Genomic DNA, 13020 nt, shown 5'->3' with positions numbered 1-13020 from the left:
CAAACCAGTACAGAAGACTTTTGAAAAGTTTTTCAAAAATCACACTTAGATTTCTGCTACTGGTTCTACTGATCAGCAGAGTGCCATGGATTTTTCAGGCAGTTAGTGCTGAAAAAAAATATGAATATGCTTAATTAATTTGTGTGTGTTTTGTGATCATTTTAGGAACATTTCACTGAAAAGAACAACAATCCATAATAGAAATAAAAAGTGTGTAAGTGTTCTTTTAAAGATAAAGATTATGTTTATAGATTCTACAGAGTACTGTTAGAATACTGTACTGTACTGTAAGATACTGTAGAATATTGTAAGTCCTGTGATAAATACTGTAATAATTGTTTACATTATTTCTCTGCAGATAGATAGACTTAATATTTTTATCTGTACGTTTTTGTTTTTGTTTTTTTTTTTGTTTTTTTGTCCTTTCGGCTTATCCCGTGAGTTCAGTGTCGCCACAGCGGATCATTGTCCGCATGTTGATTTGGCACAGTTTTTATGCCGGATGCCCTTCCTTAGTTCATTTTAAATTAATTTCTCAAGGGGTTGCAATCTTTTGCATGTAATTGTTATTATTTTTTGAATATGAGTACAAATGAAATAACATTTATACTGGCTTAATGTGCATTATTATTATTATAGTTATAATTTTTCACCTAGGACAAACGTTCTTACATCATCAGAAGTAACGGCCAAGGAATGTATAAAAAAAGACACCTTGATAAATTAATTAGAATTGTACTTTTCTGATGAAGGAACCCAAGTTCTAGCTGAATGGTCATTAAATATGTTGATACAACTATTCGTTTTATTCTTCTTGCCATTTCAAAATAAAGGAATGCAAACCTTTGCACCCAACCACAAAAATGTACGTTAGTGAAACAATCTATAGGAAATTTTACCTAACCGGAGGATCCAAAGCCACACAAAAAGGTTCCAAGTGTATCGCTTTAATTGAGCTCAGTAGCGCCCTCTGTGGGCAGCCTGCTCCCATTGTTCCCTGTGCTGTTTGGAATACACTGACAATCCATCCCGTTTGAGTGTTGAGCTATAGGTTAGAAAATAACAGCTCAACATTTTATGATACTCATTTTTACTCATTACTCATATTTCTATACACGGCAGTGGAGGCTTTTCATTACTTGAAACCCCTGAAGCTGATCGCTTTTGGCTAATTGAAAAGCAGCTGACTCTGCCATCAATTACATAAAACTGGCTTTTTTTGTTCCCTGTTCGTCATGGCGATTGCCCATGTAGCCACGGAGTACGTGTTTTCCGACTTCTTATTAAAGGACCCCACGGAGGCTAAGTATAAAGGGGTGCGTCTGGAGCTTGCGCTGGATAAAATAGTCACCTTTCTAGCGGTGGGACTGCCTTTGTTTCTCATCTCGCTCGCTTTTGCTCAAGAGGTGTCTGTCGGTGAGTTTTAAGAACATCTCCTGAAGAGCAACTCAGACAGAAAGCATCTGAGGGAATAAGCCTTTGAATATGAATTATTCGAAATGTCTCTTCCTCTCCGGCACACTAGAACAACAGTTTCAATTAAAGCCAGGATTATTTATTGGGGATGGATGAAGCCTTGTGACATTTGTGTACATCATGTAAGGGTGTTACTTAAGTTACATCCAAACAAAGGTGTGAAAACGGCATGAGGTGTGGTTTAAGACTCCATCCTTCTGTTGATCTCAATGAGGCAGCACTGCTGCTGCTGCTAATGATGATGATGGAAATGGAGCAACATGGGCGGCTACACACTCATGCATTTATGAAGTATAACTTAATACAGTACATAAAGGTATTGCAGTAGCATATTACTTGTATTAGTGTAAAAAGCAGAAAGACTCATACCAGTGATTCCCTCACACAGCAGAAACAGCTTCACTGTACTCATACATTCTTGGGGATAAACAGGAAATGTACAGCTCCATCTGCAGTTCAACATTGATTTTTTTTACTCTACTATCTGTTTTTATTATCTGCAGTGTACTGAGTGCAGACACTCAGACAAGATGGATCCATTACACTGCAAAGACTGACAGAACTGAAAGACATTTTCTGTAATAGAAAAAAGAAAACAAAGGACATTACATAAACCACAAACCTGAAACAGAGATAAGAGAGAACAGAGATGTGAATAAACAGTTTTTCACAGCCAGTTTTTCACAGTGTTTTTCTCACTTTGACATGTCAAATGTCTTTTGTGAAAGTTTGTACACACAGAGATGCTGGACAGTTTTATACACAAGGCAAAATATCAACAATACAATGGTATAATCATATTAAAATCTAAATGGATCTGCTATTTGGATCATTACTGCCATGTCACATCCAACAAGTCAAGTTTTTCTAGTTTTAGGTCAACTTCTCCAATGGATAGATTTGACACCTTTGTCAATGGTACATTATAATGAACTGAATATCTTTCAGTTCTTGACTCATTTCTAAAAAAATGTTTTTTTTTTGCCTTTTTTAGATATTTTAAGTTTTAACTGAGAAAGCAGTACTGAAATTACCCAGGGATTTCTAGTGATCAAAAATAGTTGTTTCATTAAGGATGTGGTAATAGCTACTGTGCTATCAAATCATAGCGTATATCTTCTTGTACATTTTCAAAACTTGTTTAGAGCATCAGTCTTTTATTTTAAATTAAAGGCCCCACACTGCCAAAGCATTACTTTCTGCTCACTATCCCAGGTCATTTTTGTAAACTGTGCATAACCTCCTATTGTACCCCATTGTAATAGGGCATAATTATTGACAGAAGAAATGCTGAATGCAAGCCACCAACAAATGAGGCCATTACTGCAGAGGAGAGACAATAGACACTTGCTGTAGAGTTTCTTTCTTTTTGCTGAATAATCAAAACATTTGTTGGCTCTGATTCATTTTTCATTTTAATCTTCTAGGCACCCAGATCAGCTGCTTTGCTCCCCCTAACTTTTCCATGAAACAGGCTGGGTATGTGGACTCCTTTTGTTGGGCAGCAGTGCACCAACAAGCTGCCAGTTCACCGCTATGGCTACACAAGGTACAAATGTCCTCTCAATGTACTTTACACTGACAGGTGGAAGACTGGGTGACTGGTTTTGATTTGGTAAAATGTGCTCTGTGCTTGACAGTAGTAATCAAAGTAATAATCAAAGAAGGCCAAAGATATCCACAAATAAAGGAAAATGTGGATTTTCTTTTTACCACTGTCAGTGATAGATAATACATAAACTATACATGCCAATCTGCTGTAAGACAGTTAAACAAGGTAAATGCATTTAGGTTTATACTCAAAATGTTAGAAAATCTCTGCTAGATTTTGGGCACTTCCCCATTGTGTTGTTGTTTCATTTTATTTGGTGTCTTTCTCTGATTCCCCCAGTTCTTCCCATATATACTGCTCTTACTGGCAACCCTCATGTACATCCCTGCCATGTTCTGGCGTTTTACTGCAGCTCCACACCTCTCCTCTGACCTTAACTTCATCATGGAAGAGCTGGATCGCTTCTATAATCGTGGCATCAAACTGGCAAAAAATCTGGCATCTTTAGAAGACAAGGATCCACCTGAGGAAACCCGACGGTAAACACCATCATCTGCAACCGTTTTTACTTTTTATTTCTCTCTAAGACAATATTTGAAAGAAAAAAAGTGACTAGTTGCCATTTTGAGCTTTGAAAATGAAAAAAAGGAGGTCATGTTCTGAAAAATAGTGAACTTACCTTTTAATCTTCTTCTGTATGCCAGAGAAGTATCCAACTTTTATACTGCAAAACAGTGGTTTTCGGGGCTTTTTCATACGAAACATCTGTCCATTAAACATTCTGTAGAGCTGAGTGGAAGTTCAGAGTTGAGTAGCAATTCTCCTTCACATTGCACATTATAATTTGACCAGCTTTAATATAAAATGGGGAGTAGAGCAGCTTTAGATTCATTATACATAGAATAGTACACATTCGGTCTTTAGTGCCCGTTTTTGAAAGGAATGGTTTCATCATGGATATTGTATAAGGAAGGGACCTGTACTTCAAGTCTTTTCATGCCTTGCCTTTTTGTTTCATCCTTCATACCCATACACCTTAATTCTGCAGCGGTGCTTTGGACCTGACTGAGGGCTGCTTCAAATACCCTTTAGTGGAGCAGTATCTGAAGACCAAGCGCTTCTCTCACTGGCTCGTGATGAAGTACCTGACGTGTCGGATCCTGACTCTGCTGATCCTCCTGCTAGCCTGCCTCTACCTCGGCTACTACATCCAACTAGCTTCCCTCACTGATGAGTTTCCCTGTGACCTGCGAACAGGATTGCTGAAGAACAACAGCATGGTGCCGTCTGAGATCCAGTGCAAGCTTATAGCAGTGGGTGTTTTCAGGTTGCTCAGCTACATCAACCTTGGGGTATATGTGCTTCTTGCACCACTGGTGGTATACGCGGCTCTTGGACCAGCCCGCCAAAGTTCCAGCTTCCTCCGACCCTATGAGATGCTTCCAGGATTTGGTGCCTTAGGTGTGGTCACCCCCTTCTACAATGACCTCAGTATCTATCTGCTGTTCCTGCAAGAAAATCTGAGCGAACTCAAATCTTTTAAGTGTCTGCAGGTGGGTGAAGTGAAGGTACAGTGTGGAGATTTTCTGTTTATGTTTGCTGTCTACTTTGATTTGGCTAAGGAGTTAAAATGTTTTGTTAACAGGTGCTTGAGTTGTTGCAAGAGAATGGTGAGGAGGGGCTTGACACCATGTGCCTACTGCGAAGTCTGGGTCAGGTTAAGACTGATGTGTTAGACAGCCAGAAGATGTCCTCACACAAGAACAACAAGGACACTAAGAAGCCCGAAGAATGATTTCTGTAAGGTGAGGGAAAAAAAATTACGTCTGTTTTCTACAACTGATTTTAGCTTCAATATGCATGGGAACATTAATGAAATAAACTTTATGTTTCAGAACTCCCTGCCTTGTTACTTACCCGATGTTATCAAATGCTGCTTTGATGAAAATGAAAAACTGTGAGAAAAAACCAGTGCACTTTTATTTGAAATTTTCATGATGTATTTAAATTGGTATAATATTAAGAACAAAGGAGACAAATGCTTATGGTAATATATTTTGCTTTATTTTTAATATAAGTAAGGACCCAAAAAACAAGTCTCAGCTTTAGTGTAAACTGCTGCTGAGCCCAGGCTGTGACTGTTTTGTTTCTAAGGAAACTTCTGTTTTTTTTTTTTTTATAGGTAAATCCAACTTTTTTAAGCATCGGTAATGACTTCCATTCAAATTAAGCCATATGCCTTTATATGTAAACATTCCTGCTGTAAGACCTTTTGTACATCATGGCCTTTACAACAAAATCAGGGAAGTTTTTCAAAACATCTAAATATTAATACATCTTATCCCCAGTTTAACACTGGGATAAGATTTATTAATTGCTTGGGTACAATAACAAAAAGATATGGTAGAGTGGTGAAAGGTTTTTCATCTAAAGTGTGCTTAACATTAACATGAATGGTTAAATATTACAAGAACTACTACTCGTGCCTAATCTGTAAAAATGTCATTATCTGTGTGTGTTTAAATCTGCAGTTAGAAATAGCTGTATACTGTATGCGCATGTTGAAAAATGTAGAAACTAAACTTTTTGAATACTCTGTGAATAAAAAAATAAATTAGGAAAAAAGAGTTTTTGTCTTTTGTTTGGTCACAGAGCCTTATACAATTAGAAAATGTTTTACCAATGTTGTTTGTTGTTCTCTGTGATTTTAATTCTAAATATAAATATAACATGTATAGATGTAAAATGTAACCTGATCATCGTATTACATACTGGGGTGAAAGTGGCAAAATACTGAACAACAACGTAGTTGCTCTAGGTTAAGTGCATGCCAGCTCCCTCATCAGTTTGTGAGTGTGTGTGTATGTGTGCGTGTGAAGTGAATGAACGAAAAGCAGTGTAAAGTGTAGCAATAAAGAAAAAAATGTGCTATATAAGTGCAGACCATTAACCATTTACATAATAACAGCAACAATAATAAATACATAAGGTGGTTTCCCTTTACATAAAAAAATAATAAATTTAGGGATGCTTGTGTGATATTAAGAGATGGTTCTAATGTTTTGGCCACCCTATTTAAAATGAATGAGGGGGCCAAAACATTAGAACCACCTCTTCTTATAATACACTCTGGCATGACTCCACCACCCACTATGATCTCAATAATATACAGAGAGTAGACTAATTATCTTCCTGACATTTTTAATTTAAAAACTGAGAAATTATAACATTGTAACAGTAGAATTCACGACGGAGCTGCTGTTTTGGATTGCATTAGAAAGTGGCCAGTGAGTGTATTTCATTGCATACTAAAGTGTATTTTGCACCTTCTATCTTACTGGGAAAAGTCAGAAACAACGGGACATTGCAACAACCTCGGATTTACAACCGGAATCCTTATTTTATTGTTGTTCACTGTTGCACCATTTCACGGAAAAAGCAGCGGATGGCATCACTTTCTTCTTGCAGCTCCTTAATCCTAGTTGTGCCACCTGCCTCTTCCGCAGCTACAAGTACGTTGAATGGTATGATTGGACAACAATTTAACAACGTCATTTGCGTTGCCCAATGGTTTCCGAGAATGAAGCCCTGTTTGTATTTGGATTGCGCCGCTGTAACGTTACGTTAAAGAGTAGTTTATGCAAGTAAGTTTCTTGCATAGTCGGGGAATTTAAGCGCACTCAGACATACATTCTGTTATTTAGTATGTTTTAATCGTCCCCTGTGTGCAGGTGAGTTTATTGGTTGTCTGTTATTTGTCGTTTTGTTTTGAGATAACGCTTTCTGGTTAGGCTAACGTTTCGTCGTTTAGCTGCTAGCTAACGCTAGCTACATAACTGTCCTATCTGAGAACTTTAAATCTATTTAAAGCTTTCTCTTTTCGTCTTTACATTTTACTCTTTGATACAAATAAATACAAATCATGCTCATGTCGTTGCTACAGCATTATTATACAGTGACAGTGACTTAAAATAACGTTACTTAAGCCAACCTAGTTAGCATGCTATAGCAATAACTGTTTAGTGGTATGAACTGTGAGGAAGTCAGTGCTCTTAATGTCACATTACTGTCGCATTAAAATCTTCAATATGCTATTTGTTTTATAGTTAAGTCTCTTATTACCCTGACTCAGTGCAGCAAACATGGTAGAGCCAACAGCACAAAAATTTGCATCCTTAGAAGAAGAGGTGGGCTTCTGGAAGAAGCAGGCAACAATACACCAGCAAAGGTAATACTATAAGACAAGAACTTAAAGGAACGCACAACCTTTTAATCATCTACCTTAAATTATTTAAAGTATTTGAATAGATTAGGTGGAAATACATTTGTTTTGTTTTTTCCATCAGGGCTGACGAGTCTCAGGAGGAGCTGCAGGAGTTTCAGCAGATGAGTCGAGATTATGAGGCAGAGCTGGAAACTGAGCTGAAGCAGTGCGAGGGTCGAAACAAAGAGCTGCTGCTAGACAACAGTCGACTTCAGTTGGAACTGGAAAACATGAAGGTAGAGCACCTTGAATATAAATAGGCCTCATCTCCTGCAGAACTGGCAAGTGCTCTGATGCTTTGGTGCTCCAGTTAGACATGTTACTTTATGTTACTGATGATGTTACTGTACCTTTTAGAAACAGACATACACACACAGCTACTAGCCAACCCAAATCCACCACAACAATGTCCTTATCGCTAAGAAATTTGCAGCTCAGCTTCAAATGAGCTGACTAACTAACTGACAGCTGACTGATTTTTGTTCGGGAAGGGAAGGGAACATTAAAGTAAGTGAATGCTGCAGTAAATGCTTAAAAACCCAAGCACATTCTTTGGCATTTATCGTCTTGAATAATGCTGTTGGCATACATAACTATGACTACTTTAACTATAACATAATTATAAAATTTCACCATGACACAGCAAAAGCGGCGCCTATCCATATCAGTTAATTTGTTGTCGGCTGGACATTTACAGGAGAAATTTGAAGCCCAGCATTCTGAAGCTTTAAGGCACATATCAACCCTGGAGGAAGATCTGGGAGAGACCAAGGCAGTTAGAGATCACCTGCAAAAATACATCAGAGAGCTTGAGCAGGCAAATGATGACCTGGAGAGGACCAAAAGGTCAGCATTAACTAACTTAACTGTCAAATGACTAGTTGGCTTCTGTGTTCCTACAAAAATATAGTTGGACGTTAGATGCACAATTATTCAAAATGACTTTTTATTGGCCTCACCCCTCTGCCTGCTCCAGGGCCACCATAATGTCTCTGGAGGATTTTGAGCAGCGGATGAACCACGTCATTGAAAGGAATGCCTTTCTTGAAAGCGAGCTTGATGAGAAAGAGAACCTGCTTGAGTCTGTTCAGAGGCTTAAAGATGAAGCCAGAGGTATGTACCAACATCAACTGAGTAGTGGAGTTGCCGGCCTTTTTTAATATAAACGTGGTGGCCAAAATATCAGAACCACCTCTTTATAATACACTCCAGTATGACTCCACTAGCCACTTTGACCTCAATAATAATCACATAGTACAGTCATCACCTTTTATGATCGTTTCAATCTAAAAACTGAGTTTTAATTCTAACCTTGTAAAGGTGGAATTCATGGCAGAGCTGCTGTCTTTGATTTCATTAAATTGCACAGGTGGTCATACTGTTAGGCCTGATCGATGTAGACGTGGTCATTTCTGTCCTGTTACACAGCTACTGTTTTCCATTCATTTCTCTTTAATAGAACATTGACTAATGTGTGTGGTGATATCAGTTGAGGGATTGAAATCCCAAGCCAACAGTAGAACATCTGGTCCAGGGTGACTGACCATAGTAAGCTGTCTAACAGTTATAACTAGTTTTCCTGCTTGTGGCAGATCTTCGCCATGAGCTGGCTGTGCGTCACAAGGAAAGACGTTCGTCCAGCAGCCTGGGCAAAGAAACAGACCGACCAGATATAATGTGCCTCTCACCTGGTACCCAATTCCAAACACCTTCCAAACCTCTCAGCTCATTTGCCACACCCCCTGCTTCCAGCATCCGTCGAGGTATGTGGATAGTCTTTTCTATAGTAATAGTTATTTTGATATGTAAGCACACCATGAATTGACTTCCTCCTATCGGTTTTCTTCTAGGCGACGGTCTAACAGGCACTCCCCTCACTACGTCAGCTAGAATTTCTGCACTTAACATTGTAGGAGAGCTACTGAGAAAAGTTGGAGTAAGAGATTTATTAGTTATGCTACCATGGGATGTTCTTAGAATACCCCCACGCTGTTGTGCTTTCATTGAGTCGTCTAATTATATTTTTGTTTTGTTTATTTGTGCTAGAATCTGGAGTCCAAGTTGGCATCCTGTCGAGACTTTGTGTATGACACTTCAGTGAGTAGACCGGCACGTCCAGCTGGTCCTGGAAGTCCTTCCGGTTTAGAAACAGGCCATGAGGTCCAAGTGACCAGCATGAGCCCTCCTCCTCAATATGACAGGTAAGGGAAATGGGGAGACATTTAAAATCTCAAGTGTAACAAAATGGATAAACCGTATGTTATTGACAAATTGCTTAAAGATTTATTAATCCCCTTCGGATATATCTGTATATCTGATTCTTATGGTATAAGTTTAATCCACAGACTAAACACCAATTCCAATTCCTTTCATATCCCTTGTTGTTGAGTGCATTGTCATTTTTCAGTTTCCTCTCAAAACAGACCTGCCTTAATTATTTATGGCATACATTGAACAAGATGCTGGAAACACTTTTTAGAGGTTTTGGTCCATATTGTCTTACCAGTAGGCATATCGTTAACATTAAGGGTTAGTTAGCCAGCTGGCTGAACTGAAACTAGCATTTGTTTGTTTTCTTGTTAGTTAATTTATAGTTACAGTACATATAATAACATTAGACTAAGATAATCTTGTTATTAATTACTTTTTAACTGCCCAGTTAACAGTGAAATACGTCTAATTATTTCTGTCGTTTTTCAGCCTGCCACAGAAAACCCCTCTGAAGGGCTACATAGCCGTACCACTTTGTCCCACTTCTCCCTATTTGCTGCTAAAGTAAATTGAGACAACCTACCAATTCACATGCAATTCAACACACAAATCCGTGGGCTAGGGCCAACAGGGAGAACTGGGATTGGGCCTAACTATGTGTGAGCCTGACATGTGCACTGGCAGTGATTTACTTTATTTTTTATTTTTTTTTTCAATTTAGGTTTTCAGCCTGTTTTGCCAGAGTTACTTTCCTGATTTTTTTGGAACGCAGCTGTTGAGTGCAAAGTTGGCATATTCCATTTTATCCGTAGGCACAGTCTTAAAATCATGAATTAAGGTTTACTATTGTTAGACTTTGACTAAAATAGGTACAAAGTTTGAATAGAATAGTTTGGTCCCAGTGCAACCATTTTGTTTCTGGCACTGGGTTGATAAACTTTGCTGTTTAGTCAATAACCAGGACAGAATGGAGTTATACTACATTATTACTTCCAGCTTTTCAAATCGACTTCCAAAGTGGTTTAGAAGAACCAACGATACTGATAAACTTTATGACATTTGATATTGGTCACTGATCCTGGATCTGTTTAGGCATGTACAAAAAACGAGGCCCTGGTGTGGTGGATATTAATTTCCAGCTTTTGATTTTATGACACAAAAAACCTAATCTGCACAGGGTAGAATGTGAGCTTTGTTACTAGATCTGAAACAAAATCTGATAGCATCTTCTCAATTTGATGAACTAATTTAAGGCTTGTTCATGACTGCTTGCATTACATCTACTCTTGCAGTTTAGTGAAGCGGCTGGAGTTTGGACCTGCTCCTCCAAGAGGGATCTCTCATGGTGCCCAATCGCCACAGGGAGGGGTCAAGATACTGCTATGAGACAAAAGATGTGCCACCTATGTCCTTCAGTAACCTCACCCAGATCCCCTCCTTAAGAGACTGCAGCTGTGGGACTTTGAGCTGTCTTCCTTCATCACCACATGCACTGCTGAAGTGTTCGAAAAGAGAGACACATTCCGTACCTCATAATCAGTGCATGAATTTCTGCTCCCTCAGGCTAGTACCCCTATTCTATTATAGGAAGCAACAGTACAGCTTGTGTAAAATCAAGGAATGCAGAAACTACTACTCACACCGTATGTTTTACTGAATCTTTGATGGTGTGGTCTTCTGATTGGATTTCTGTGGACTAAGCAAAGCAGGGCTTTGGAAACATTACTGGTACCGAAAAGAAAAAAAAAAAAAACACACACAGACAGAGTTGCTGTACTTGGCCATTGATCCACCTAGAGACCCAAATGCACACTGCTGGTTGTGACCCTGGCACAGAACCAAAAACCTGGGTTCAAACAAATACAATTCCAATGCCAAGTCTAAACCAAAGTTGTGATAAATGAAAAGCCACAAATTAGTGTTTTATTTGTGAATCTCATAGTAGACGGTAAAATCTTGTTAAATAAAACAATATGTTTATTTTGGTAAATGTGTGTTTTTGGTTTTTTTTTCTTCTTTTTTTTCATTTTTTTTTTCCCAATTTCATTTGTCATGTAATTTTTCCTCTGACAGTAAGTTTGCTAAATGCAGCTTTTAGCCTAAAAACTGAAGAGTGAGATGAAGTGATTGGATTGTATCACTACGAAGGCCTCTAGGTCAAGTCAAATTTGAAATTTTAAGGGTCCATAAAATTGTTTTTGAGTGTCATGCTACCATTAGCTTGACTAATAAAAGTTGCGTATTTAACTTGCTGTCTACATTCTGCTACAAATGATGAATTTACCCATGGCTGCCTTTATCAGTGTCATTGCCTCTTTAGTTTCTAGAAGGACTTTATTATAACTATTTAAATGGATGTTACTGAGCTTCTAAAAATAAGGGTATGTCAATTTCTTTGAATGTGATCAATTTGTTATATTTTTAACTTTAGTTTGTCCCAGGTCCTGTCTAAAACCGCATCCTCTCATTACACTGGTTTATAATTTTATAGAATGCAAAGCTTATAAATGTGAAGAATAGGAATAGGTTTCTGCCTCAGAGATGGGATTTGTCATGCTGCAGATTTGATCTAGTGTTACCAATAATTCTATTACTGTGTGTTTTATTTTATTTTTATTTTTTTGGAATGTAGAATTTAGGTCGACACTACTAAAAACCGAATGTGTAGTAATAATCTTCTATAGGTGTTTGACCTCTTCTATTGTCAAGGATTATGTGGTAAACTGGAAAAACTACAAAGCAATAATGGATTTTAACAGGTGAATGACGAGCACAGTTGATGGTGTGTGTGTGTGTGTGTGTGTGTATATGTCCTGGTAAATATGACCTATATTGAATACAAATTTGCTGCCTTTAGTAACCAGTGTTTTGAATAGGTAAATAGTTTATGCAACATCTTCCCTGAAATACTACGGCCATCCAGTAGCTCATTTAAGTAGATGGTAGAGTATATATCACAGTAACTATCACAGTACAATGTACACAGTAGCCTATGCATAGGAATTAACTACATATGTATGAGAAATGCATTTCCTGCTCCTCTTTGCTGTTGTTTGAACTAATATGAGCTAACTTGTTGTGATCACTGACCACTGTGTACTGGGTGTCTGTTATGGAGCACTGTGCTGTACTGTAGCTGCTTCTGTGTTTTGACTTTAAACTGTATGTGCCTAAAGTACTAAACCCAGCATTTATCCTGGGGATTTCTATAACAGAATCATGTTCTGTTGTACTGACCAAGACAGAAACATTAAAAGAAGAAAATCAGACCTTTTTTAAAAAGTTTTTATTTCTTGTGCAGGTGGTGCAACAATTAATAGATATCAATGGTGTCATGTAAACATCAGTTGATTACATATTTCATCAAATGGGAAGGAGTTGGTTTAAGGTGATGGACTCTTTTTAAACATTTACAGTAAGTCAGGAGAAGGTAAAAATGTTAAGATGTGATATCTGGGTTAATGATTTTATCGCTGGAGTAAAAATTACTCTGGGCAGTGAAAGTAATACATTGAAA

The 13020-nt window shown here is 38.0% G+C and overlaps 2 protein-coding genes across 4 annotated transcripts; both read left to right on the top strand.

Annotated features, from left to right (window-relative positions):
- The first annotated feature begins 1007 nt into the window (after positions 1-1007).
- On the top strand, positions 1008-5638 carry LOC137124586 (pannexin-1-like). Of its 2 annotated transcripts, XM_067499681.1 has the most exons (6): positions 1008-1416; positions 2904-3025; positions 3368-3567; positions 4077-4581; positions 4674-4833; positions 4924-5638. In XM_067499681.1, exons 1-5 carry the CDS (start codon positions 1236-1238, stop codon positions 4821-4823), a joined length of 1158 nt encoding a protein of 385 aa, XP_067355782.1. In that variant the 5' UTR covers positions 1008-1235; the 3' UTR covers positions 4824-4833; positions 4924-5638. The 2 variants fall into 2 exon arrangements, with proteins under 2 accessions (XP_067355782.1, XP_067355781.1); XM_067499680.1 differs by having other exon boundaries at positions 4674-5638.
- A 960-nt stretch (positions 5639-6598) lies between these two features.
- On the top strand, positions 6599-12772 carry LOC137123830 (nuclear distribution protein nudE homolog 1-like). 2 transcript variants are annotated; one of them, XM_067498085.1, is made up of 9 exons: positions 6599-6759; positions 7161-7256; positions 7375-7528; positions 7990-8138; positions 8269-8405; positions 8885-9055; positions 9143-9228; positions 9339-9493; positions 10796-12772. In XM_067498085.1, exons 2-9 carry the CDS (start codon positions 7171-7173, stop codon positions 10887-10889), a joined length of 1032 nt encoding a protein of 343 aa, XP_067354186.1. In that variant the 5' UTR covers positions 6599-6759; positions 7161-7170; the 3' UTR covers positions 10890-12772. The 2 variants fall into 2 exon arrangements, with proteins under 2 accessions (XP_067354186.1, XP_067354185.1); XM_067498084.1 differs by having other exon boundaries at positions 7135-7256.
- The last annotated feature ends 248 nt before the right edge of the window (positions 12773-13020 follow it).

The sequence above is a fragment of the Channa argus genome, chromosome 3 (assembly GCF_033026475.1).
Source record: "Channa argus isolate prfri chromosome 3, Channa argus male v1.0, whole genome shotgun sequence".
Lineage (NCBI taxonomy): Eukaryota > Metazoa > Chordata > Actinopteri > Anabantiformes > Channidae > Channa > Channa argus.
Note: the sequence above shows the minus strand (reverse complement) of the source record. Positions and strands in the feature narration are given on the sequence as shown.

Coding starts and splice junctions, on each gene's coding strand:
- LOC137123830 (XM_067498085.1), top strand. CDS start 7,171: ATGGTAGAGCCAACAGCACAAAAATTTGCATCCTTAGAAGAAGAGGTG. Junction 9,056..9,142: donor TGCTTCCAGCATCCGTCGAG/GTATGTGGATAG, acceptor GTTTTCTTCTAG/GCGACGGTCTAACAGGCACT. Junction 9,494..10,795: donor CCTCCTCCTCAATATGACAG/GTAAGGGAAATG, acceptor CTACTCTTGCAG/TTTAGTGAAGCGGCTGGAGT.
- LOC137124586 (XM_067499681.1), top strand. CDS start 1,236: ATGGCGATTGCCCATGTAGCCACGGAGTACGTGTTTTCCGACTTCTTA. Junction 3,026..3,367: donor CACCGCTATGGCTACACAAG/GTACAAATGTCC, acceptor TGATTCCCCCAG/TTCTTCCCATATATACTGCT. Junction 3,568..4,076: donor CCACCTGAGGAAACCCGACG/GTAAACACCATC, acceptor TTAATTCTGCAG/CGGTGCTTTGGACCTGACTG.